The 27,434-nt window shown below is 39.0% G+C and overlaps 2 protein-coding genes across 2 annotated transcripts; both read left to right on the top strand.

Annotated features, from left to right (window-relative positions):
• The first annotated feature begins 87 nt into the window (after positions 1 to 87).
• On the top strand, positions 88 to 8,873 carry LOC145897196 (protein kinase C and casein kinase substrate in neurons protein 2-like). Its single transcript, XM_082985387.1, has 10 exons — positions 88 to 239; positions 527 to 670; positions 834 to 962; positions 1,090 to 1,272; positions 1,530 to 1,622; positions 2,700 to 2,875; positions 3,649 to 3,769; positions 3,961 to 4,106; positions 6,284 to 6,459; positions 6,921 to 8,873. The coding sequence occupies exons 1-10, from the start codon at positions 177 to 179 to the stop codon at positions 7,028 to 7,030; spliced, it is 1,341 nt and encodes a 446-aa protein (XP_082841513.1). The 5' UTR covers positions 88 to 176; the 3' UTR covers positions 7,031 to 8,873.
• Positions 8,874 to 9,182: 309 nt separating this feature from the next.
• Positions 9,183 to 23,203, top strand: LOC145898422 (uncharacterized). Its single transcript, XM_082986865.1, has 28 exons — positions 9,183 to 9,277; positions 9,450 to 9,600; positions 9,833 to 9,901; positions 9,965 to 10,148; positions 10,298 to 10,387; positions 10,489 to 10,642; positions 10,700 to 10,892; positions 11,202 to 11,370; positions 11,464 to 11,583; positions 11,955 to 12,086; positions 12,728 to 12,815; positions 13,178 to 13,203; positions 14,060 to 14,392; positions 14,729 to 14,783; positions 14,855 to 14,956; positions 15,219 to 15,325; positions 15,443 to 15,870; positions 16,186 to 16,300; positions 16,358 to 16,483; positions 16,842 to 16,946; positions 17,018 to 17,057; positions 17,457 to 17,582; positions 17,644 to 17,739; positions 17,963 to 18,089; positions 18,398 to 18,520; positions 19,030 to 19,762; positions 19,913 to 20,027; positions 23,096 to 23,203. The coding sequence occupies exons 1-26, from the start codon at positions 9,187 to 9,189 to the stop codon at positions 19,091 to 19,093; spliced, it is 3,414 nt and encodes a 1,137-aa protein (XP_082842991.1). The 5' UTR covers positions 9,183 to 9,186; the 3' UTR covers positions 19,094 to 19,762; positions 19,913 to 20,027; positions 23,096 to 23,203.
• Positions 23,204 to 27,434: the final 4,231 nt, after the last annotated feature.

The following is a 27,434-nucleotide window of genomic DNA, read 5'->3' as shown; positions in this document are numbered from 1 at the left end:
TTTAAGTTTATTTTTTCCTAAAAAGATAGCATATCTTTTAAAATTTGTGACTAATTTATAATGAAATTTAATAATTAACGTAGAAGTAAGGTAGACAACAGTGGTTTAAAAAAGTTGCACCTTTGTTGCTTGACTATTTCACTGCAGTAATTTATAATTGCTCAGAGTACAGGAAAATGTCAATGACAATTACTCCTGATGATGCTCCCATTGAAAACACCAGTGGAAGCTTTTGGGAGGTAACAAACAAATTACTTTATAGTGTAAATAATGTTTTGTAAAACTGTTTTTTTTTTGTATAATATATACCTATACCAGATTGAAAGAAATGTTATGTGGAACGTTCCAGATATCCCAAGCAAAAAACATTAGTTAACAAAAAATGTTCCGATAATCTGAGCATTATCTGCACAATTAACATTTGCCAAAAAAAGCCTTCACACAAATTACAAACTTTTTAGTCTGGAACATATATACAATTTGTTTTGTGTGTATATTTTATGTTGGTCGGTGTATTTTTAAACAGGTTGGACAATTCAAGAGAACTGTTGTCCGAATAGACAATGGAGTAAAGTTATGTGATGACCTCATGGCATTCATGAAGGAAAGGGCAATGATTGAAGAACAATACAGCAAATCCTTAAAAGCATGGAGCAACAAATACAACAAGGTTTGATAAGTTACAAAAAAATAATATACGAACAAAAAAATTAAAAACGAATCACTATTTTGTATGCCTGAAAAAACAAGTGTTGAATTATGAATTTGATGAAAAGCTCCGGTTTCAGGCAGAGTTTGGCTTTCAACCTTTCACATATTTTTTTTTCTCATAGGTGATTGAGAAAAACTCATCGTACCACTCACTTGAATGCACATGGAAGAAAATGCTAACAGAAGCAGACAGAGCTGCTCTATTACATCAAAAAATCAAAGACTCTTTAATGACTGATCCATATGAGAAGGTGTGGAAATTTTGAATTTCTGTATGGTTGCACCCTAGCATATAGCTAAATATGTATACTCAGAAATATGTTATAAGTAACCTTACTGTAAAATTTGCTTGCTAACATTGTTATTCACATCCAATAGGTGAAGCAATGGAAAAAGGAAAACTATCACAGTCTGACATTGGGTGGATTTAAAGAGACAAAAATATGTGGTGATGAGTTTGCCAGGGCACAAAAGCACTGGGCCAAGTATCTGAAGAAGGTCAATGATGCCAAGAAAGTTTACTATAATGTATGTAAAGAGGAGAGATCGGCGCAACAGCAGGTAATTAAAACATTTATTAAAGTGTAGATTTGTACCAGTGGTAGATCTTTCCCATGTAATAAACTAAAACAGATAGGTATGTTATGGGAAATTGTTATTTTGCCTATTAAAGACATACAAGAGGATATTTAAATATTTAAATCAGACCACCTCACAGCTCTGTCAATTTGATTATTCCAACATGAAAGTTTAATAAGGCTTCATGTTTGTTTAAAGCCTTAAGGTTCACAGATTTTAATGAACAAACTTGGTATTAGGAAAATGCTGCAAAAAGTGATGCATCGCTTCCTCCAGAAAAAGTAAAAAAACTACAGGAACTAGTGGAGAAGAAAGGTGCCGAAAGATCGAAGGTAGTATGTATGCAAATTAAAAATGCAGTCATTAATTATGTGTCCGTAATGATTTATAGCAGTTTGTATCAGATAATTAATGATCAGTTTGTAATACTTTAGTCAATCATTTCACCACTTAGACATACATTCGCTAAAGGATTGAAGTGTATCATTATTGATGATAAACTTTGTGTGTTAAACACTTAGTTGTGAATGGAGTTTGGTAAAATTTTGAATTACTCCAACAATTGCTGATGGAATGTGTATACCTTGGATGGCTGTTCATGTTCACATGTGAATAATTAGTAATGGATGCATCAACATCGTATTTATGTAATTCCAATAGTATCCAAAACAGAAGACTTTGCCTTTGGTGCACAATCTGCAACAATTACTTCATAAATGGCATGCATTTCATATTTCATTTCCTGTATTCCCAGTGTGATTGTTTTGCAATTTCAAGGCACATTTCACTTTCCCTAATTATAAATACTTAGTGGTATTATTTCCTTATTAAGATTATGTACATACTTATTTTCTGATCCATGTCAGCTTAAAGGTTATGGTATTAGTGTTGTTAAGTGGCTGAGTGGATAAACAACCCTTACACATTTTGTGTGAGTAAAACATATGTTAACATTGGGCAGCCAATTGAAACTTTTACTGTGATTAAAAGTGTTCCTATGGGTGCACTTTCAATTCCCCATTCCCTGTAAAAGCTTTTGCTAATACAATACTGGAAGTTGAATTAACTCGTATGTTACATCAATCTTTGATGTAGGGAAGTGGTGTCTTGATAATAGATTTTACCAATAATTTCTTTGAATTCTGATCAATTTTAATGTTTGACAATTTTTGACAAGCTCTCATTAGTAGAGATACCTAGGTTTAACAATATTATAGTTGTTATTTGTAACTGCCAAATGTGTGTGCAAATGTAATACTGTACATATGTTGATCATATCAAAACAAAACTTCAAATGTTTTTGACTGTTTTTGACCACTACGATTATAGTAAAATTTACAAACATGTATACACTAACCTCCCAATAGGTACACAGTGTAACATGGCTTGTTTTTGTCCACCTGCTTTAGTACCGGGAAAAATATGAACAAGCAGTCCACGATCTGAAAGAAGACACCCCACGTTACATGGAAGACATGGAAAAAGCATTTGACAAATGTCAGGATTTCGAACAAAAGCGCTTGGACTTTTTTAAGGACATGTTTTACTTGGTGCATCAACATCTTGACCTTCCCAGCAACACTGAGTAAGTCTTTTAATTGTGTAGTTACTGATAGATGTTGTTCTGTTGCCCTGTGCAAGTGTGTAGATGGTATTAGAGACTAGTAGAGAATTGTGAACATAATATGCCTTGTCCTGTTATTGATATTATATATTTTTTATTATTTTGATTTTACATGACTGTTACCTGGTTTCTTCGACTCTTTTGCCTAAAATTTAATGAATTTACCTTTTCAATATAAAACTTTTAATGGAATTTCTGGTTAATTAGTTAATGGGTACAGCTAAATTGATAAAACCAAAAATCAATACAAGGCCCCAAGCTGCCCTTTACCTTTCCACTATAAGCTGTGGTGTGGTAACCTTTGCATTTCATACAATAACCTTTGCATTGCATTATTAGCTTGTGGTGGCTAAATTCCATTGCTTACCAGCACATTTTGTCATTGTGTTCACATGTTTATAGTCTCTGTTCAAACATACTTCACATCTGTATTCACTTTAGGCATGCTTTATTTTTTGCCTAAGAAAGTAGACATATATGGCCAATGAGCAAGTTTTTTTCTGGATGATACACAAAATTACTTGTGGTGCTTATATTTTGTGGTATAAGAATCATAAAATAAAATATTACATGTTTTCATTTTAGAATTTTGCTCTTACTGTTTTCTTAATCAACGTGTTTTATGTGGTTTTTGCACCTTTTTCTTATTTTTACTGTAACTCAAGCGCATACGTTACTTTATCTATCTTTCATCAAACAAGACTTTTGTACTTACAACCTATGTTCACATGCAGACATCGAGGGATTTACCAAGACATGAAAGTGATCATAGACCAAGCCAACTCAACTGATGATCTGAAATGGTGGAAATCTAATCATGGACCAGACATGGCCATGAACTGGCCTCAGTTTGAGGTAAAACCTGCAGTCAGTCATTTGAAGCATATTGTCCAATGATTTTTTTGCAGTTAATGTTTTGACCTGAGTTGAGTTTAACACAACACTTTTTACAGATCAAAATTTATTGTCAAATCCTCCTGCTGGCTTTATGGCCAACAAAGCAGATATTTTTAACAAATTATGTAAAACAACTTTTTTTGATTTAGGATTATGACCCAGAAAGGATACATATGCAGAAGTCCATGCAACGGAAACAGGGCAGTAAAGCATCCAAGCACGTTGCGGGAGTTGATGGCATCGCTGGTGCCCAGTTCACTTCAACTTATCCTAACAACACAAACGATGTTGACAGGTAAGTACTTGTACTCCACACTTCCTATTTGTGATACCGATTGGCCTTTATGTTAAAATCTCTGACCTGTTTAAATGTTTAAATACTCCAGCTAGTTGGTTGTATGATAAAGCAGATTTAAAGTTTGTGTTGTAAATATTTGTAAAATGAGGTTTTCCTTATGAGTTATAAATACTTAAAAGTGAAAGTGTGTTAAGACTTCAGTTGCTATGGCTAAACTCTGTGTGTATCATGCCTTTCCACAACTTTTTTATGATCTGTAATGATGATGAGCTTTTAAGTCAGTTATACACTTTGTTACAAAAACCTTAATGTTCATTTTACTTGATCTGTTAATACCCGACTCACATGGCTGATGTGATAATTTGGTAATTAATGTGATAATTTGTATTTAACAGGCGTCTGGGTGCAACACACATATTGACACGCATTTTGTTTTACTTATGTTTATCTATTATCTTACGTCCAGTTTTTTTTGCCTAATTGCTTGTAATTGTCTTACGTTTAGTGGTTCATGTACTTGGTGGACTGATTATAAATTATTTGTCAATATACGTGCTGTGCCTCATTAGGGATATTAATCTTTCTGTTGTGTCACATCATACCACGATATGGCAGCCAACATTACTGATGAAACACTGGTTCACATTCAGTATAATTTATTTATTAGGTCATATTTCTTTTGTCCAGGTTTTTACTGGTAATTTGATGTTGTAATTTCTGTTTTGGTAGTCAATATTGGTGGTAACAATAATTACAAATTATTGGCTTATGTCCAGGACATTACAACGGCATTTTGTTCAGTCATACATGAAATGTACACTGTGTCTGTGATGTACATAATCTGCTGATGAAACCTTTAAGTGGTTGTTGTTCATATTGTGTTCCAAGGCAGGATCATGTGGTTATTTAACTGTGGCTGCAGATGTCAAAGAATGAAGGCGGTGGTTTCTTATGACACTTGCTACCTACTTAGCTTAACCTAACTATCATAATCACTACTACCTCCTTATCTTGTCCCAAGTATCATAATTCATAATTATACATAGGCAGACATTTTTTTTAGATTAAAGAATTTAGGGTGTGTTAAAATCAGCAGAGTTGTTTTGTACACATGCTAAACTGATAATTAAATGATGTAGTTCTATTAATTGATTTGCTTTGAAATGTTTGTCATGTTTTCCAATTTGGCAGTTAATCTTTTTCCTTTTCTATATTCCTTCGTTTTTTTTACAACAAAAAAACAGTAAATTACATGTTTTAAGAAATGAATTACCATTGCACAAAATCGTTTTTGACGAATTATTTTTATGAGTTTTGTAATATTTGGTTAGTTGTCATTGAGCACACTACCAGCTTGCTATGATGTACCATCACACCATGGCCATTAGCAAACACCAATTCGGCAATTGCTGATTGCTTTCGAAATGGGCGAGTCTGAATTGCACAGGAATGCTGGTAAATCATTGACAGCCCATACCTTCGGGCTCTGGGATTCTTGTCTAACCGTTGTCTCTGGGTTTTGAGATCTTGTTCAAACAAACTACATTGTCATGTTTAAACTCTGGTTTATTTTCCTGTATTTTGGAGTAAATGCCAAGGATAAAAATGTCCCTTTTTTATTTATGTTTGATTTACCTTCTGGTATAGGTATGGATGTTTGATATTGACATGTGTACATTTTACTTGGACTCTGACCAACATATTTTCTGTACATTACTGCAATATGTTGGTTTTCTTTATGTCCTGTGGTCTTGTTTTACCAAAGCCCTTTCTTCATAATGAAGGTCATAAAATTATGTTGTAAAACTCATTTCTATAAAACATGTCACATAAAATGCACATGATAAAATCTCTGATGATAGATGGTGATACACCAAAATCAGGTTTTATGATGATCTTGTTTTGATAACAGTCAGAAAGTGCCCAAAAAAATCTATTGAGATTTTAGCAAAATGGTATTTAAAAATTTTTGACTGCATCTTATAACAGACGATATCTTGGAGGAAAAAGCACAAAATTTGCTCATAAAGTTATGCTGAGTCATGCATTTATTGCTTTTCGCCTCGGCTCATGCATTTGAGTGAGGTTTATGTTATGTACACATTGTAGTGAATGGCATTGTAGTGAAAGCACCAATACAACCACACCCTTCATCATATCCAAATTTGTTACAGACCACCCGACAACAACAGGCCCAACTCGTGGAGCGACGATGATCAAAATAATCCATTCCAAGACTCAGGATCGGAAGGCAATCCTTTTGGTAGTGTGGAAAATAATTCCGGAGTGCGTGTGAGAGCTCTTTACACTTATGAGGGGCAAGAAGATGATGAACTATCCTTTAAAGAAGGTTGGTAGTAGCTGTAAAAGCTTGTGCGTTGTTATAAATATTACTGCAATGTTGTTAACCAATTCTACCAGTACTAAATGCGTAAAAAGGTATAAATGTTAAAAATGTACCAAAAATAAAGCGAACTGTCTAATGTAATCTAAACTTTCAAAAAGAGATACAAAACCATCAGCGCCAGTGTATGTGTTCTTATTTTATGAAAACAAAAATTTTATTTCGCCCAGTGGCATCGTCAGTTCCTGTCTTATTTAAATAGATTTTCAATTCATGTGTCCGTTTTGTTGCTAATTCAGCAGCAGAAACCGAAACGCAATGCATTGTGCGTGTCAACTCGTGCCGTGCTGTGTATTGATGGCGATACGGTCTGTGTTCCACACCAGTTATACACGTCGTCGCTCATGCGTTAACCTGTCTTCTGTCGAACACTGCACACATCCATTTAACCTTTACCTTTACCGCAGGCGATTTACTATTCAAGCTGGAAGATGAAGATGAACAGGGTTGGTGTAAAGGTCGACTCTCCACTGGTAAAATGGGACTCTATCCGGCCAACTACGTCGAAGCGGTCTAACCCAAGTCCATTCTGGGCCCGGTTGGGTTCGGACGGGCGGTGGGCAGAAGGGACGGTTTCCATGTTTCGACGCGGCCAATGTACAAATACTCTCCTTGTTGCAATGCGTGTGAAACTCACCCGGAAAACGCTGTACCACGTCATCAATCATCACGCGGTGACGCAATCGACCTGGAAACTACCGAGCAGTTTGTGTGTATTTGTCACGACCTCATTAGAAGTAACTTCCGTTAACTACACGAGTAAACATGGTGTAATTAGTAGCGACCGTTGTTACTCCAGCCAATTCAAGTTTACCAATAATTCCCATTTTCTCTCTCGGAAGTTATTTCTTATCTTTTACGCTTGTCACAGGTATTGCCTTCAAGATTTACATGTTGGGCGTTTAATTCAGTTTACAAATTTATATTTTCCACATTAGGTTATACGGGAAATGCAATAGATCCCCAATTGATGGCCCAATATTATACCCATTATCATCGAACAAAATTGAACGGGGCCGACGCCCCGCAGTATACGTCACAAGCAGTCGGGGTCACGTGATATAGCATGAGCGCAACCACGGCACGAATATCCTAAGGCTATCGAAAATATCCGGCCTGTTTGCATTTGCCTCAGTCATGTGTCAAGTGTCACGCCATGATCACAGGCACAGGGTAAATGGCAACCGCCTAGGATTCGTCATTGGTTTCATACAAAACTGTAGCCCTTATTTCAAGTTTCAAAAAACAAATACGATTTTTCCGGCTCTGTGCCACAGAACTGATAAAACGGATTTACTTCTTCCACAATTTGCGACGTGATTTTAGTTTTTGTTGTAACCGCGAGAACACACTGCTGTTCCAGATTTCAGTATTTTTTGTCGGATATGACGTATCGCCTGCGTATACTTCCCAGGGAAGCTTAATAGGCGATGACGTCACCCGCGCCATATACCACAACCGTTTCGTGGCAACGAACAAACAACATTGATTGTATGTTGGGTTTCACGCAACCCCACCTGCGGAATGATTTTCTTTGTTTATTTAAACAATTTTCAACGGCTTGTGTTTAGATTTCACTGTTGCGGAATTTTCCTTTTGTCATCCGTGGACAATGTATGATTAGTTGAGCGTGCGTTTTGTTCGTTTTCGTAGATATGTAGTAGAAACCGTTGGTTTTGATTTTGTTCGATCGAAAGATGTATGCTGTGGTGTAGCAAGTTTTGTGACGTCACGATAAAACTTATTTAAGTTGCCGCCATGCATTGTTTGCGGAAATCACTTGCGTGAAAAGGGTTTTTGAATAATTGCAAACTCATTTTCGTTGATGCGGAAAATAATCTGTTTATTCGCGGAGCAAATGTGAATTCCTCAGACCAAGTATGTTTTTGCACTTTACAAAACGAGTGTCCGTGTGTGTGAAGGCGATAGCAAACTACTTAACTACTTAAAAGTGAACTTGTCCGGTATTGCATGTATGAGCGGAAATGTACAATCCTTACGCGTAAATGTTGAAACCATCGCTTTTATTATTTAGCTGTGCGCCGTAATTTCAAATCATTCCATTGGTTTTAATTGCACTGCAGTTAATCAACAAAAGTAAAAATGACCGGTCCGCCGTAACCCAGCTGGCCTGTACTATTTAAGCCCCATAAACTGATTCGACAGCATTCGCTTAAATGTTTACGGTCAGGACCTTTTTTCGTTCTCCTTTCGCAAAATCATTTACTCACTTCCGTCTTTTGTTCCGTTGAAAGTTTCACATCTCATAGCGCGTTTTGTTCTTTCCCCAATTACTTCGTCTTACATTGTAAAATATACTCTATACCCTGTGGTGAACTTGTAAATAAAATTAATTTCAATTCGTTGTTTATTTGATCTGATGTGGAAATAAGGCGAATTAGCAGGATTTAGCAAACCCTATAGAAATGAAATTCAGTTGATGTCTTTATGGTTCACTGATCAAGCGAAGAAGTTCGCGCGAATTGATTTGTCAGCCGACGTCATGATTTTCCACATTTCTGACGAAGTAAGTGGTCATGACTCGAGACAGTTGTTTTAACGATACAATTTTATCAAAATATAACCAAATACACTTGTACCTTTTTTAAATTGATAAACGTATGGTGCAGTTTTGATACGAGATCGTGAGGAAAACGGTCTTTAAGGTTTGAAATGGAAGAACTCGTGCCAAAACCCCTGTGCAGATTTTGCGATGAGGGAACGCCAACTCATATATGTTACACTTGTGTGGATCTAGAAAATGGTATAAACCAAAAATAAGTTTGCCATATCTTTCCAAACAATAAGGTTTTTCTGATATTAAGTAAAGATTGTTTAAATATTACTATTACTGTTTACTGCGGAAAACTTTATCAGGCAGATGGTTACAACGCTTGTAAAGAACCTATTTTATGCTAAAACTGACATGTGCTTAGAAACCGAAGGCACAGATGAGGGTGTTCTTATATGTGAGAAATGCATGTCATCCTTTCACTGCAAGGGAATGTTCACCACTCACATGACTTCCTCACTGGCAGCAATTGACAAAACACAAACCATGATGCTCGAAATTAAGGAAATTAAAAAGTGATAAAAGTGTTTGGATAAAATATGCTTGTTTGTGTTATTTAAAAATATGTGAAAACTAACTTTATATTTTGAAAATGATGCTGTCTTATCATTTGTTTAATATGTTTAAAAATTATTTGAATGTATTTATCATACAGCCTTACAGTTAGAATAAACACTGCTCATTGAGGAAGATTTCTACAATAAAATTATCATTAACTTAGTTTTGTTTGTTGAAATTTTTTTTTAGATTTGTATGCGAGTCCACTACAGAAGAAATATTAAAACTTAATGTCAAGCGTGCTCTGCTAAAAACAAGGTTGGTTTAACAAGTCAGTAAACACCACTGCCTACATTTACTTAACCGTTGTCGCGTTTCTAGAAATGAAGAGGCAGGTGACGTTGTTCATGCCAAGCTTATGGAAGTGTGGAATGCATTTGCTGAGCGACTTTCAGATAAAGAAAAGAAGTTAAACAGCCAAATTCAGCAACAAGTTGATGAGTTGTGCAAGCAATCTGACAGCCTACGAGAGAAAATGAAGTCTATTGCCGGAAAGGCTAGCAATGTAGTTATTTTAATTGCTTTGTCAGAAATTGGATTCTATTTTTATGGGATCGTTGTCATTTTATTCTCATAATTTTATTGATTTCTGTTGTTTAAATTTTTCAAAAAAGGATTTTTTAGGAATTTTGTTCCTAGTTTATCTATGTGTAGGACTGTGATACTCTTTTGACCAAACTCTCTGCAAAGAATCGTTCAATATCCGATGGAGATTTGACTGAGGAGAAGGAACTGCTGAAACAGGTGAACTTTCAGGCAAAATAATCTGTTGTTTTCTGTTCTTTTGCTTTATAAATTGTGTGGCAAATTCCCTATTTTATTTTTGTTTGTTTTCTTTGACACAGCTGCTCGAAGTTAGAAAAGAAGCTGAGGAATTGGTGAAAGCATCCATGCAGGATATTGGGCCATATGTTGACATCAATTTGGGTGGATTGCTAGAGAATTGTCTTGAATGGATCAATCAAATAAAGCTCACAGAGATTAAGTTTCACCATGCAGGTACACAAAATAATAAACCTGATGTACAATTTGTTGTTGTAATAATGTTGTTTGTAGACATTTTGCAGAGTGATGGTGAAGTTACCCAAGGATTAACAACACCTTTAAGTGAAGAAACAGAATACACTGTGCCTGCTTCTTTTCTCTCACAAGCCATGCTGAACCCTCGGCAAAATTCTTTGTCTCTCCCACATCCAACAGTTGCACAGAAGGGGTATTGGGTTCGCCATGCGATGGAGTATTATCTTGCGTAAGTTGTTCATACTCTTAAGAAGTTTTTTCTTTTATTTTAGTACTATAATACTATTTCAACCCTATTATACTTTTGTGCAGTAAAAATAGCCAAGAAATATTTCTGTGTGAATAACGTTTGATAAGTCCCGCCAAAGTTGTTTAAAAACAAGCATAATTAAACTTTGCCATGTATTAATTGGGAATTCGTAGTTAAGAGTTATTCGTGTTGGTTATTGTGAAATACCCAATCTCTGATGTGCAGTTTCTTGCACTTGTTCTTTGATTCCCGAATATTTTTACTCACACTGTTTATGTCACCTTGCAGGCAAGCTGTGGAACAAAAGATCCTCAAATCTATTCCAGAATCTGAGCTTAACTTGTATGCACAGAATTCCTCTGTAATTGCTGTAAAATACAGAGAACAGAATAAGATGCACAGATGCTACATAACCTTTCCACATATGGATGCGAGATCTAAAACAAGAAGACGCAAGGCATGCAAAACTTAACGTAGCTTGATAACGTGGAGAGTTGCAACTAGCTCTGTTTATTTTTAAGTTGTATAAACCTTTAAGCGATGCATTTAGGAAACTGAAGTCCAGATACATCTTGTTGACAATTGGGACAGCACAAGTGTGAAGACAGTTGCCATCAACAAACTCATCTTTTTTAATCTTGACCACCTGACTCAGTCTATTTCAACAATGGTAACTTACCAATGTTTCATTACTTTTTTATATTTATTGTTTGGCTGTTTTGATAAAAAAAACATTCCAAAGCTTTGTTTTTGGCCTCTGTTTTCTTCATGTTGTGCTACATACTGACAGGGGATTTGGTGCAACGTTTGTACCACAGCATTTCTTGGAACAATATTTGCAAGCGTAAAATTCTACAAAGTGTGACATATTTTTTTTTGGTTTCTGGTGTAGCATTAGGTAAACAGCAAGCTCTTTACTTCAGTTTGGTGTGTATTTTGGAGTGTTATACAGCAAAAAAAAAAAAAACCTGCAGTATACTACACTGTACCACTAAGACAATCTATTGGAAGCCCTAATCCATGCTTTTGTTCATTTAACAGTGTCTTAAAGTGGTGATGAAGATGCAAGATGACCAACATGATAAGGTAGTGGACTGGACACCACAAATTCGGAAGAAACTGAGCAAGCTTGTTGACAGCCAACAAGACATGAGGGTCAAATTAATAAAACCGGTAGGAAGTACTTGATGAAATCACTCTCACTATAGTGGTGATAAACTATGAGTTGTTATAATCAGTACACACAGTTTCTACACATCAGGACTCATCAGTGGTTTTTCCCTGCTGGTTTGTACCTAGTTTGGCACCAACAGATTGATGTTTTAATACCACAATGTGGAAAAGTCTGCCTGGCTAGTTGATCAGCAAGACCATGCTTGTCACCAATTGCACTGATGAGACCTGATGGGTCAAAACAGTGTGTAAACTAGGGATGTGCCAAAAGGACAAAGATTCGGGTTCGTGCGAATCCGAATAAATAGAAACATGATTCGTGCAAACCCGAATATATTCGTATGTTAGAGTGACGTCAATAATAGTTCGTCGTTTGCATCACGAGCGCAAGTATGTCTTGATATAAAGACAAAAACTTTGGCGGTTGTATGATTGTATCACACAACCACATTATGCTTCAATAAATATTCGCATACGAATCTTGCGCAATATTCGGGTTCGCACGAATATGAAATCTGTGCTCATATTCGGCAAATCTACTCGGGTTCGCCTTGGCACATCCCTAGTGTAAACCTGTTAGCTCACTAATCATTATGGCTCTTTGCTGTTGTATGTTATAACCAACTTGCCACATTTTTTAGATCAGTTTTCAACAAAACCAAGTAATTTTTATTTGGTTGGCCGATCTTGTGATGGGTGACGTGAATTTAAAATCCTTGTTTAGTGATGGTAAGTCAGTACCTTTTTCTACCAGCAATATTAGAAGTAGCCCAATTCCTCTACGTTTGTCGCCTGGTGTTTCCGCTTGACGCGTTTTGCCGCAAATATTTCGGTGCTAAATAGCGGGGGAAGCACCGCTCGGTATTGTCTTTAAATTAAGGTCCAGAATTTGTATTCGCGCCGTTTTAAAGCAATAACATGGTTGTTTAGTGAATTTGAAAGGCTTGTTTATGTAGCTTTAGTGGAAATTGTGTGCTTGTTACTGTTTCACTTTTTATATGCCTGAAGGCGAGCGGATTCAAATCGCAACACTTGTGTTAGGTTTGTAATCTGTGGGTGCTTGCGTTTTTAAACCATTAACATTTTTACAGACGGGGAAGAAGCCGAAAAGCCAAAGGTAAGGGTTATGGGTATGAACCGCGGCATAATGTCGCTCCTATAACGCTTTTAAACAAAATGTCCTTTTGTTTTTTTTTGTTGTCATATCGCAAAACCAATAATGTTAGCGCTAATACTTATCATGGTGTGTGTTAGGTTGTGTATTTGTGTAATCAATGGAAATGCAAAAAGCTGATAAACGAACAGTAAAGGAATGGTTACACTAAGCACCATTGCTAAGAGAATGTAAAACAGGGACTGTATTTTTCCTTTTATTTTTTTTTCCTGCTGCCATTATCTATTGGTAATTGGGTGACCGACAAAGAAGGCAAAGGCGCGCCTGGGCGTGCCCAATACCATGCCAGTGGCTGCATTTAATCCGCGGTTACATTCGCCAGTCTTGCGAGGAGATACAGTTATTGCATGTGCTAATATTTATGCAGTGGAATAAAGATGGTGATAGAATTTGTTTTTTATGACTGCAATAATTTACAAAAGGCAACGTATCAAAAAATTCTAAATACAGCCTGCGCATATTTGGCAACACGTTTATGATTGAAAAAAGTTATTTTTTGTACTGTTTACTTCAATATTCACTGACATAATCGAATGCTGCATGGTATAGCAATGATATGGCGACTACACTGACCTGGAAGACTGATATTGTAATGTTTTTGTTCTGGACTGTTGCGTTTGGTTACCCAATGCATCACGCAAAATTATATATTAAACATATTCGGTTGCTTTTTCAACTGATGGGTAAAAATTGCAGCAAGTTAATTTTGCGTTTCAAAATTGTTTTAAGTAGGTTTCGAAGTTAGTCGTTTTGGAAATCGTGTCCTTACAAGCAAACAGTAGGTTGTGTATATGCCCAGCTGTGTCAAGATGTGCGCGTGTTGCGTGGAGACAACATACCGATCGTACGAGCCACAATCAGACCCAAAGATGAAACGCCTGATGAGTCGAGTGAAGCAAAACAAGATGGAGTTTCCGCGAAAACCGAGAACGCCCCCGGTGACGTCGGTGCAAAAGGAGATGCCGCTAATGAGGTGGTCTGTGGCGTGCTGGTGGATTTATCCGATGACCTGTGGGACGCGCCGCTCAATTCTGGCACGATCTGTGACTCCGATGATAAACCGGAGTCGGGAAAATGTTGTGGAGACGCGGGGGGGTCGCTGGACGAAATTGGAAATTGTGAAGGTTCTAAGGTGGGTTAAGAACCTACAAACCGCACATTTTGGTTTCGAAGTCAGGCTTTTTGTACTTTGCGGATCGGTCATGTTTCAAACATACGTTAAAGCCCGGTAGATTCATAAAATCTAAGCTCAAATACATTGTCAAGAGCCCCTAAATAAAACAGAAGAACTTTAATGTGAAATTGTAATATTGGCGTCCGAAAAAAATTTTACCTGGACCGACGTTTAAGAAACGCTTTACACCTGGTCTAAATAAAGGAACATATCTTAAGTTGTTTTTTGTACAATGGTGTTAAGTCTGTAAAGGTTTTTTTCTTTTTGTTTGGTTAAACATGCGTCCTTTTGCAGGATGCAACCTCGCCTCATCCCTCGGTGGAGGAACGCAAAGAACACATCGCCAATGGTAGGAGATGAAACGTTTTGCTATTTTATTTTTCACACAGTTATGTGTATAAGTGAACATGTTTATAACAGTCCAAAGGGAGTTAAAGAAACTGATGATTGGAAAAGACACATCCGGTTCTGACCAATCACTATTAGATGGCAACGCTCAACATATTAAAGCCGGAATGCACGGTCAGATTCATTAAACGGCGCATTGTGTGTCACCAACTCCGGTTGGAGATTTTTGACATATTTCTATTTAACGCATAGTCTTTACCATTTTGTACTGCACTGGAAATGAGTTAGTAATTTTTATGCCATTAAATTGCATCAACGACATTATAACGTATGTTGACACCAAACAGAGTTTTAATTAAACCAGCTGTTTCCACAAGAATCATGGTAGTATAGAAGCAAAACACGCTTGTCAACAATAATTAACTTATATATGCAGAGTTTGTGAAAGCGTTGCAGCCTCCACTGAAGCCTGCTACAGATTGCAACAACAACACAGGAGAGGGATTACAAGACGATGATGTGCCAGGAACGAGTAGAGATGATGTAAGCCTTGATCTTATTCCATACTTACATGTTGCACTCGATACCTCCCCCAAATACAATACATTCTCGGCCTATCTATTTTGTAACAAAGTTATTGAATTTAAATTATGTTATCAGGCGGGGGATGCATTTGGCCTCGACGACGAACTACGCGACCTGACGACGGCAGATACTAACTCGGACCTTGATGAATACGCTCCACAGCCGTCTAGTCTTTGCATGATGGAGGACAATCCCCTCGGGGATGCCCCACTAACGGGAATGGAAACCAGGTCGCAAACTCTGAGCCCAGACGCCTGTCAATTCAGAATGCCCAGTCATCAAGTTATGAATTCTTGTGGCGTCCCGAACGCCCCGCCGGGCCTGATGGGGGTGCACTTAACAAGTAGTAGCAACCCGGGGACCCCCACAGTGGGTCATATTCGAACCCATGCAGAGACGTGGGGCCACGGGGTGCAGTGGAATGCGGAAGAACGTCGGTCACTCCGTTACGTCACTCTTATTCTGTTTGGAGAAAACTCGACGGAGTTTCTGAACTCTGGGATGTGAGTAGATTTTGTCAGTTCAATATTTTGTTTGTGTCGAATGTGAATTGCATTAGTTGACATGGTTTCATTTCATCATTGAATGTGCATGTTTCTTATCATTAATTTAATGATATTTCAGTAAGTAATTTGTCTGTCCCGATTTTAATTAAGTAAAAAAAAGTGATTTGCTCCCCAAACTGGAAAAGTAAACGTGTCTTCCTAGTACTTCATTAAACATTTTAGAGGAATTCACCTCGTGAAAGAAAGGAATTTTAATCGCGTTGTTAGTTCCTATTAAAATGCCGGTCAACAAATTACTAACTTACTTTGAAGAATTGGGGAGCCCCCGGCAAGCATTCGCAAGTATTGGTCTGGTTTAATCAGAGAGCAACAATGGTTGTGGAGCCTTCTACCACGGCCTCTTTACCAACAGTGTCTTGACTACGAGGTAAAGATTTCCGCCAGATCCCAGTCCTACTTAATTTGTAACTATATTTTCTTGCAGATTTTGAGGTTTCCTGATCTTTGTCAGGAGTTTTGTCGCTTCTGTGTCCCTTTTAACGTCTGTCACTTGGCTCAAAGACTGGGCCCGCAGTTGCCCGTCTTTCTTCGAACTTTGCCTGATCTTAAGGTTGGTTTTGTTCTCCCAGCAGAAGTTACTTGGTTAAATTTACATTTACCTGTGGTCATTTATCAGATGCCATTGCAAGAGTGGAGGTATTTTTTAAAGCGCATGTTCCAATTTAATGACTGTAGAAAACTGTTTGACCAGACAAAGCTTAGGCAATGTATACAGGCCCTCAGTGCACTTAAATTTCAACTGCAAGTGGAGCTCTTAAAAAGGTTTCCCATAACGTTCGGTGAACAATATACATGCGATTTAAACCTCTAATAACCTGTATGCTGTATGTGTATGTCGTTTTTCCTCAACCGTCATTACAACGCATGTTCATTGTGATTTCCCGAATAAATCAGATATTTTTGTGTAGAGTGCACTGGACACGATTAGCAACCATTGCGCAAAAGCTCAGACAAGACAAGTGGTTGCGGATGATGACAACATCGTTGTGTCGGTCAACTCTTCACCCCAGCAAGTATGTTGGCAAAGTCGCGTAGATCGCAAACATGTTTCAGGCGTATCTTAATGCAATAACATTTTGTTCAGGTCGACGTGGACAGGTCGATGAATACGCCCCCTGAAAAAGGTTGGTTCACTTGTACTTGGTTATAAATTTAAATATTTGGGAGGAAAATACCCTTTTGTGCAAAACTGTAGCCTTTTAGATCGTACATTGTGGTTAGGAAAATGGGATTTCAGAACAGTAGGAAATTTAGCGCATTTAAACGACATTAAATGTAAATACAGATATGTGGCAACCGCCAAACAAAAACGGTGCATGAAAATTTACGACATTATTAAACAATCAACTTCGGTCGCATAGTTTTTGTGTTCGCTCTTAATACAAGCCGTCCAATAATGCCATCAATATTCCTTTGGTGGGTAAATAAAATAGGAAAGTAATTTTCCCTATAACGACCTTTTGCATTAATTTGCTACATGATTTCTGCTGGCTTTATCAGGTAACAAACCGTTGTGTTGAAAGATAACGAGAATTCGTTCAACCCATCCGGACCATCAGAGCGAGCTCGCCAGTCACCCGTGTCACTACCCGACCTCGGCAGTTTCTCGAACCGCAAAATGTCGACTCATTCTAACCCAGCCACTCATGGTGAGTTTTGGAGCGAATTACAAGGATGTATTAAAAACATTCTGTATCCCTTTTATTGAAGAAAATGTACCCGTGATTCTCAAAAGGTCGAAGTCTGTTGGCAAAATGGAAGATTGCACGTCAATAAAACGGACAATTATCAACGATACGGGAACAGGTGCGAGTTCCGTGATAAGTAGCTCAGATTTATATAACTTTATGTGAAGAAATCCACATCCTAGTTACAGTTTGGCACATAGAAGGCCAACGGCAGGTTGCCTTCAACTTGGAATTAAACTAAACTGAAAAGTAGTCATAACCGCGTAATATTGTTCCGCTATTTCTTTCCAGTCATGGGACGTAAGTATTGTCTCTATGTCGATTGCATTTTATTCACCTAGAATCTTCGTCCAGCCACACGGGGGAGCGCGAGTGCGATTGGGTCGAGGACGAAAACTATTTTCCAAACGCGGTACCTGCGGTGAGACCCGAACCCACGACCTCTCAATCAAAAGTTAGGAGCGACAGGTCGACTGTTGTTTTTTTAGTTCTTGTTAAACATTGCCATAGTCACCTGTACAGAGGTGTTAACGTCAAAGAGGCATTTACCTTTCTTTTTGGAAGTCAAGCGGTATAAGTACATGGGAATAACTTACTTTCAACACCAAAATTGTGGTTGCTTTCCTAAATTATTCAGATTTAACTAAGGGACGTTTAAAGGAAATAGCAACGCCCATAAATAAAGGATTTAGCACAAATGTAAATTCACCCGACCTAATCGGGTAAGTGCCAACTTTAACGTCGAATATTTATTTCTTATTTGGCATTATTTACAGAAGGGAGGGTCGATGTGATCAGTGTTACAACTGTGGTGCACTTGGTCACATAAAGATGAACTGCCCGCATCCAGTCCGTCGGGAGAAAAGCAACAACAACAACATCCAACGGAGGACGAACAGGTTTTGCTAATTTTCATCTCGTGTTTCGTTTCTAATAACCACATAGGAATGATGGGATGGAATTGAGATAGAATAAAATATAGACCGAAACTTTGTTAAAATGCATGTAAAGGTTTTAGAAAAAACTGCTAACTGCAACTACACGTCAATTGTTGCACTTCAATAAGGTTGTCCGAACATAGTTAACTGGATAGTCAAAGTCATGTTTGGCTATTTTACTGGCAAGATCGTTGCAAGCTACCAAATCCGCACTGGAAGGACGAATAGTCTGCAGCTCGCTAAATAAACATCATTGGATGTATTTCTTATAGTCAACACATTTTTGCAATTTGAAAATTAGCGTGGTTTTTAGTGTCTGCGTAGGTATGTTGGTGTCGTTCGTTTATTTTAGAAGCCATTATGTGACAATTTTCCCAAATTTTGGTCCAACTGGAAAATGTTAATGTTTAAAAATTGTTACAGTTTTCTTGCATTTGCCACTTGGTATTTATCTACTGTGCAATACGCAGGTATCCCAGAGGTCGTCGTCTCGATCACGGAGAAGATAGAGATCGTAGGCGCGGAAGACGTTGAAGTGCAAACTCCTGACGCATGGTGGCGCTAGATAGTCAGTACTTGACAAGAAACTTAAAATTTCCCAAGGACATTTGCTTTGTTTCCGCATTGCGTTTTCTGAACATGTTTTGTGTTTATGCTGTACCTGTGCCAGATAAACCGTGTTCCAATGCCCTGCAGGACGTTCGTTTTTGAAACTTAATCACACAAATCGTGATGCTGTACACCCTATCACCGAACTTGTTTGTTTGTGATTTCACTCCGCACCTGGTTTCATGCTGTGTTAATTAAACGCCACGAGTTGTGTGCATTGTTCCCCATTATATGCTTTTTCACCAAGCCTGTGTTCTTGTCACTGAATATTCAACAGTTCACACATTTCGTTACTCGCGTTAACCGTCTTTCGTTTCCGGTAATAAATTGTTTCCATTTCGTTCCAAACCTTTTCCTTATTATCTCACACGGAAAAATACTCCCCTTAGAAACATCCTACAGTTAGGTAAGAACGTATTTGTTTGCTTCGCACCAATATTAATATTACGGTAACCTGCGGTATTTTTGCATCTTGCAGGGTCGCACAGCTATCAGAATCAATGGGAGTAGATCCTACTGTCCCAATGTACACTAACGCTTCGTTGCAGATGCTACTAGGCCTACCCAGCCCATTTTTGTAACAAAGATCACCACGTAAGTACAGTACGTGTAATTAATATTAGGTAGTGATATTAATAGTTCAGGTTGCGTTTCAAGCCATCTCGGCCGAGGACATCAACGCGTACAAAATGTTATATATTTGAAAATAGCTGCTGTGTAGAAATGACCTCATTTTTTTTGCAGAAACGCTGCGAACTTTTGCCGTAAACAGAACAACTGCTGAGCGATTTTTCTTCCGAGACATTTCCTAGAAGGTGAATGCGCAAGTCATCGCAACCATGGATGGAAATGCCGGGAGGTATAGTTGTATCTGTCAACATACGTTTGTAGCTAACCGTTGCAGCGTGAAATCGAAATAGCGGAACTGTTTAATTCTAAAGTATAACTGACCTCTGACCAGGTATGCACGGAAATGCGATAATATTAACCAATGTTATGGCCTTAAATGCAAGATGTTTGCATATAGTATATGTATAACGTACTATTCTAACCACTCGGTATAACGTATATAGGAGCGGTTGGTTTATATTCAATACCCTGTTGTTCCTGTAAATATGTCAGCAAACTTGTACATGGTAAATTTGTTTGACGTCATAGTTGTTGAGGGTCTCTTGACGTTTTTGCACGACTTCTCTTTTCTAACATACAAAACCTTTCCATTTCGTCAGCCGACGTCAAAGACAAAAACCTCGTGGCTCCATTAATGGCCCGAACAGTTGTTTGGCCGACTTTAAAAACCTCAAGTTCGCTTAGCGACTGTAGGTTTCCTGCTTACTCATCAGCGCAAGTTCTGTGTTGGGAACCAACATCCAAACAGCACTAACCGTTTGTGTGTACCAGCGCCAAACACGCGTGGTTTTCTGGCAAACCTGCGTGGAGAGACGCACTAACCGGTTTTGTTGCCCACAGAGGAAGTCGCAGTTTTGTAGTCCGTGTCGTACATCTTTGATAATCTAAACAGTATAAACTGTTGGCGATTAAAAAATCACTGACGGCCGACCCATGTTCCATGTTCAACAAACGAGGCGTTTACAATGGTGACTGGTATTCTCGTGCGTGAAACTCCTTCTGCTTCGTAAACAATGTAAAGCGTCGATTCCTTGTCTGAAAGGTGTGTTGCTTCGTGACTTAAACCAACTACATCATTAACTTGGGATCAAGATTGTGTTTTGATAAGCAAAAAAACTACAGCCATTCAAGCCAAGACGTACGGCATTTGATTTTTTGTTACTTTGGCTTGAATAAAGCAGTCGCCTTTTCACTTCGCACACGACCTTGTCGAAGAGTTTTTCCGGTGTAAGCTGATTTACTGCGGTTTCGTAGAAGTTCATCACGTTTAGCGTGAAGGTAAGACGATCTAAGGGTTTCCTTTACCTGGATTTACTTTCAACCCAATGCCTTGAACCGTGACTTGTCGTTCATTGAAACCACCAGTTTCGGCCGAATTTCCTTTTTGCTATTAGTTGTTGTGGACTTGTAACACGGTTCAACGCTGGGCCGTAAATTAGCAATTTCACTTGGGCCTCAAAATGATTGCCTTGCTTGCAGTTTTCTTTGTTGTTCAGATATGTAGATTTAATTGAAGAACAAGTGTCTGGTCACTCTGGTTCTGCCGGTTTTGTACAATAGCGCATTCGTGTTTTTTTAATGATTTTTGTGACATTAGGGTAATGTTGCGTTCGACCCCCTAAAAATGCCTCCTAGCAGAAGTGGTGATATTTGAAGGATGAACACAATATTTTATCATGAACACAAATGAAAAAATTGAGCTCCCCGTCGGGGAATCGAACCCCGGTCTCCCGCGTGACAGGCGGGGATACTTACCACTATACTAACGAGGACACGGCAGAGTAGCGCTGAAACGGGGCTCTTGAATAACTCCGCGCAAGTCTTTGTGCAAAAGAAAGTTTTTGCGTTGTTTGGAATTTTTGCTTTGATGAATGCGGGTTTGTAATAGTAAATAGAAGGAATGCAAGTTTGATAATTTTGTTTCAGTTAACCTTCCAAAAAGTATAGTTGTGTCTGCATTTAAGATTCAACTCACCTCGCAGTCCTGCATTTAAGATTCAACTCATGCCACGAACAAACAACCTTCCAGTGCACCCGGGTAAAATTTGTCGACAAAACAGTTTGGCGTCTGCCAAAACCGAAATAGCTGCACCCCCGTTTGAAAAGATTAACTGCACGCGGTAGGAATAATGGCCCACTTGGGTGCTTGTTTGCTACCATAACCTTCCACACAAACGGCCCAAGGATCTTGTGATAAGATCAAATAACCCTTAGCAGTTACAGGGGCGCTTTTGTGAATGCCCTGACCTGCTGCTCCCGCAGTCTGCGGTGTTTGGCTTAATTTTACGCTTGTCTGTTACAGAGCTTTGAAAATAACTAACGGAGGGGCTGACTCAGTGTTTGCATGGTGCAGCATTGGCGACCACGACGTTGAAAAAAAAAATTGGCTGCAAATACCAGATTTCCAAACACTTTTTGAAACCAATCCTTAAAAGTTAAATGCTTTTAGTGCACTTTATTTTCTGGATGCGTCGAGACACTTTCAATGTAAACAGAAGTGGATTTGAAAAGCCCCCAAACTTTTTTGTCCATAAGGGGAAATGTGGTTGTTATGGGTCTGCACTTCGACAGTTAGGGGCTCAAACCTTTCCGTAATCGCACTTTACGCTTATTTGATCGTTGAGGTCACTCGAAATAATGTTTTTTTGGTTTCCCATTGAGTCAGCGCACTTGTCCGACGTTTGCTATATTGTGTTGTATTTTGTGGCTTTTGAGTTTTATTTCGAATTTAAACGCTGATTTCCTGGCGGAAAACGCTTTTTTGTTCCACGCTTGCTTGTTGTGATAAATTGTGGGCTATATCTGATGAAACATGAATTATATTCAGTGCAGGTGTAAAAATACAGAAAATCGCATGTTTCGGGTGCATATGCCCACACACCACTTTCACTTACTTTGCACCATCGCCAACATCAACACGATATAAAATTGCTGAAAAAGGTCGGTGGTTGCGCTGCTGGATAACCTCCAACTAGACTGACGTTTATTTATATTTCACAAATGCGAGCTTTACACTTGCAAAGCACTTGTTTCGAGAGGGAAAATTTGTTTGGCAGTGACGAAATGAGTGGGATCTTATTTGTGTTCAATGTCGTGCAATGTAAGGTTGATTTTAACGAAAAGGAAATGATGATACAAATATGAAATCGTAGACATATTGAGTTTATCAGCCAAAAACGCATTTTCCTTCTAGAACTATTCTCCAATCACAAAAGAAACTAGCCGTTTAATATACCAACGTTTCATTTGGCATACTTATAAGTTCTACTGGTCCCACTGCAGTCTCGACCACTACAGTTTTGCAGAGCGGCAATCGACGTGGCCGTGGTACAGTACCTTCGCTGCACGCCAATCTTCACAAGAAAAACGTCGCCAACGGTGCGCCCACGGCCGGGCTTTGTCTGGGCAGTCTTGATTGTTAGTTCTTCGCTCGTTGTATGGACCGACCAAGGAAAAAGGGAGGGAGGTACGGCTGCTGCTACGAGCTGTTGTGGCTTGCCATTCACTCTTGTGTTTACTGCTTTGCCGCGCTGGCGGGAACCAGTCAACCGTTGAAGGAGATGATCCTTGGCTCGCCGCTCGGCCCTATCTTGTTTCGCTCCGCCTGTTGTTATACGCCGTGGTGCTTTTATAAACCACAGCCCAATAGAGAGAGAGAGAAGTCTTGCAGCAGGCTTGGTTACAAGTAGCATTAGAATTTGTCAACTGAGCTTTGAGGTTACGAACTTACGACGCAGTACGTATGACCGAAAAAACGACTTATTTTCGAGCCGTGACAAAAAATATAACAGACGACCAAGAGAATTAGTTATGTGTAAGGATGCACACATGTTTATTGGATACTTGAGGTACAGATGTTACACAAGCAAATGTTGCTGCCAGAGTTTGCCAGAGTTTGCCAGAGTTTACTGTGGAGGGTACTTGGCCGGGACATGCGAGATGGATCGTGTTGTCAGGTTGATAAACATGTGGACGTACAGCAGCTATCGCCATATAAGCTGGGCTAAAACCAAGAAACCTCTCCTGAGTCTTGCCCTGATAACCAAACACGAAACGTTAATGTCCGAGTATGAGCCAATATTGACATACGTGATTATGACTGCTCAACGGGCGATATCCTACTGCGGCTTAGCATATACGCCCCGCATTGCCGTACATATAAAAATCGGGCCAAAATGCTGCGGATTGTGTAGATTGTGTATCTTGCTTGTTTATATCGTAATCACACACGAAATTTTCAAGAATATTTTGTTAGTAATCTGTATGTTTAAATATTGTGCAGTAATATGTACATTTTTGGAGAAACAGATCATTTGAGGACGTGATATCTGCGTCCACTTTGGCCATCTAGCCTATTTTAGAACTTCTTCTATACAAGCCTTGATCCGCTTGTATATTGGACTGCCAATCATTTCTTTATGAGAGAAATTGATTAAGTTCGAGGAAGCAATTCGGTCGCGCTTCTGAAGCAGTCGCGTGACCGGCTTAAGAAAAGCGATTCTCCAACGATCTGCTTGTTGATCACATCTCGTCTTATCGCCACTGCCAACCCAGTCAGCGTTTGCTAAAATCGCTACTTATCTGCGGGTTTTGATACGAGCCCTCCATGATCAACTAATTGCCTGTATTTTCGTCTTCTCCGTTTTCGCTCTTCACTGTGTAAAGGTCGTATGTGTGTCGACAATAAGGCTTCATTGTGGTCAAGTAGACCTTGAACTTGTCGTATGTTGTGCTGGTATAGCGGTATAAGGTTGCGAAAGAAAATGTAATTAGACTTGTCGCGGTGTTGGGTGGCGATCCATTCTTCAAAGTACAAGCTAGACCTTGTAGAAGCATTGACAGCAGGGAGGCAGTTAGCGTGGTGTTGTCAAGTGACTTTCGGTTCAACTTTCTTTCGTTGTATGTCGGACAGCGCTCTTACCTTTGTGCTCCAAATCAACACAGCACAGGATTAGCCTTTTAGCTTTTGAGGCAATACCCAATATCGTGTATGCAAAGTGCCGCGCAATGTTACTCTCTAGGACGACACGTTCCAACTGCCAACGCGGTGTTTGCGTTGAAACCTGATATTGGAACTGTGCGGCCTCAGGAAATAGTAAATATGTTTTCATCCAAAATATTGAAACTACTAAAAAGCTTTATTTCCACACAATCTTCCCAGTATTTTGTAAAACAGCAGTTTTTATCGAGCAGCAGTATTCTTTGTTCTATAGCCATAGCGGGATTTGGTTGACCTGTTTTGAGCTGATCAACACAAAATAGTTGTGGGTTTCATGCTTAATATCGGGCGTTGGCCTTTCCAGAATGGACATGATAAACCAAAAAAAAACAATGTCCCACGTAGGAATGTAGTGCCTTTTAGGATGCTCTGTACCTTAGCATAGCTGCGTGGTGACTGTCCAGTTGTAACTTATACAGGAGTGAAGTCACGCGTATCGAGGCCGAACCAGTGAGGCCTGTCTACGACATACTGCTGTTAACTGAATGCCTTGGCCAGTGGCGTGTTGTTGGTGTAAATAACGTTAGTCATAAGCATGCGTTCTACGGAAAGTGATTCAAGCAAATAAGTTAAACGCATTGCAACGGTCGCCCTTTTTTCAAGAAACACTGAAAATGGTGGTGATTCTTATTCCGCCTTCGCTTGATTACGTAACGAGCCACGGGCGCTTTCAACCCACACACATTTCAACGCCTTGAATCAAGCGAGGCGAAAACATGCGGGTTTTTTTTTGAAAAGTTTCAAATTTCAACTAATCCGTGAGTGAATTTTAGTAAAATGTCCCTTGAAATCTACTCCCAAACTGAAGCCATTTACATCCACCACCAAAGTTGATATATATTGGATTTATTGTCGTTTACACCTGTTTTGTTTTGTGAAGAGAAAGCAAATTCTTTTAAATTGCGTTCAAGTTGCTGCACTCGCACTCGAAGAGGACTCTCAAATATAAATTCATTTCTTTGTAGGGATTACTGTAAGCAAGATCGACATTCGAAATCACGCACAAAACACCCACGGCGACTTACTGCATCGCCCGCTGCGGGTTTACGACTTGACTGCGCAGAATCTTAAAGGTTAAAAGCACCGCCAATAAGCAACTACATCGCCGGGTGGTCAAGTATCGTTCGATGGAAAAGTTTCGCGCCATTAACGTAATCAGTTTATGACTTTTTATTACGTCTGTGGGGATATGTTGGCATCAACACAGAAGTTCGATCGATTGCGTGTTGACCGCGATATGTCAGGTTTTGTCGCCATATCTGTTTTTCAACAACTATGCTGGAAATCATTTCATTTCGTTAAGTTTATTATCTGATAAGGTAATTTTCGAGCTGGGCTGTTATATTGAAAATAAAGAATAAAGACAACAAAAATTTTCGTTAAATTAAGACGAAATGTAAACATGACATACTGCCTGTAGCACATCTGCCTATTTCCGTGTTACAAAACCGTTCGTGGCTCGGTATTTTCCAAACGCCATAGGCGGTAAGAGTCATGTGCAAGTAAAAACGCCAAAATTAAACACTGCCTGAATGAGGGTAAACAATCGACGTAAATCGGCTACACTTTCTCCTGATTCTCCATTTCACAACCAGCCGTCGAAGGATTAATTCAGCTGCCCTGATTGTGTATTGAGTGAAAAAAGCCCTTCTCACACTCTACAAAGCACATTGTGGTTATGATTTCATGTTCTGGCTGATGATGTAAAAAAAACCTGAACGTGGGCATGCAGTGGAGGTATGAGTTCTTTGTTCAGTATAGGTGATTTACGCTGATGAACTATAGTCGAATTTATTTTGTTGTAATTGTTTGTTCTTGAGTAACTACAGCTATTAGTGCGAACAGATCAGACACGAATATGCTTTTTAACCAACTTTAAGCGCAGAATTGAAGATTTATTTTGAAGAACGCTCAGTTTTTTTTGTACGGCGAACTTCGGAACTACCAGTGACGTAATCGCACGCCGTCAGTTGCACATTCTGAACATGCAACCTCCCTTTGAAACTTGTTTTCACGTGTTTGTTCGTTAGCGAGGCGAGTTGGTTAGTATTTACAAACTAGCGGCACCCGACCAGGCCATGTTTACAAGTTCCGGCCAACTTGCGAGGATGGAAATTTAGTCTAGCAGCAAGAACAACAAGTTTGGAACTCCCATCCATACCTCAGATGTGTTGTGTGGATGTGTGCGCAAACAACAGAGGCCCAAGAGCGATTTGTGTCGAGAAACGCTCTGTCGGGGCCACAGACCCGTTGCGTAACGCACCTGCAATTAAAACAAGCTCTCTTGACTGTATCGTCACTGTTACAATGCATGTGGCCCCCGGGCGATGCTCTTCGCGAAGTTGCTTGTTTCTTCATCGTGTTGGTGACGTCATTGATCGCTTACATGTGTCCAGGAGACTGATCGAACACTCTGTGGGTGTCATTTTTTAGACGTAGTTAGTAGCATTGCTCTGTTCAAAGGGGTTACGGTCCACTGGCAGTCAGATACACTGGGACGCTGGTAATTTAATTTTACGTGGGCAGTTTTGTTTACATAAAACCGTCGACGGAGTTGTGTTTTGTATCAAAGGGTTGTTTTCAATACAGAGTTGAGTTTCGTGTGTGATAGAGTCGACAATAACAGTAGGTCGGAGT

This window comes from Ascidia mentula, chromosome 4 (genome assembly GCF_947561715.1).
Source record: "Ascidia mentula chromosome 4, kaAscMent1.1, whole genome shotgun sequence".
Lineage (NCBI taxonomy): Eukaryota > Metazoa > Chordata > Ascidiacea > Phlebobranchia > Ascidiidae > Ascidia > Ascidia mentula.
Note: the sequence above shows the minus strand (reverse complement) of the source record. Positions and strands in the feature narration are given on the sequence as shown.

Excerpts from the sequence above, each read along its gene's own strand:
- LOC145897196 (XM_082985387.1), top strand. The coding sequence starts at position 177 with ATGTCAATGACAATTACTCCTGATGATGCTCCCATTGAAAACACCAGT. Across the intron at positions 671-833 it reads GGAGCAACAAATACAACAAG|GTGATTGAGAAAAACTCATC; the intron begins GTTTGATAAGTT and ends TTTTTCTCATAG. Across the intron at positions 6,460-6,920 it reads TGAACTATCCTTTAAAGAAG|GCGATTTACTATTCAAGCTG; the intron begins GTTGGTAGTAGC and ends CCTTTACCGCAG.
- LOC145898422 (XM_082986865.1), top strand. The coding sequence starts at position 9,187 with ATGGAAGAACTCGTGCCAAAACCCCTGTGCAGATTTTGCGATGAGGGA. Across the intron at positions 9,278-9,449 it reads TTGTGTGGATCTAGAAAATG|AAACCGAAGGCACAGATGAG; the intron begins GTATAAACCAAA and ends ACATGTGCTTAG. Across the intron at positions 10,893-11,201 it reads GCGATGGAGTATTATCTTGC|GCAAGCTGTGGAACAAAAGA; the intron begins GTAAGTTGTTCA and ends GTCACCTTGCAG.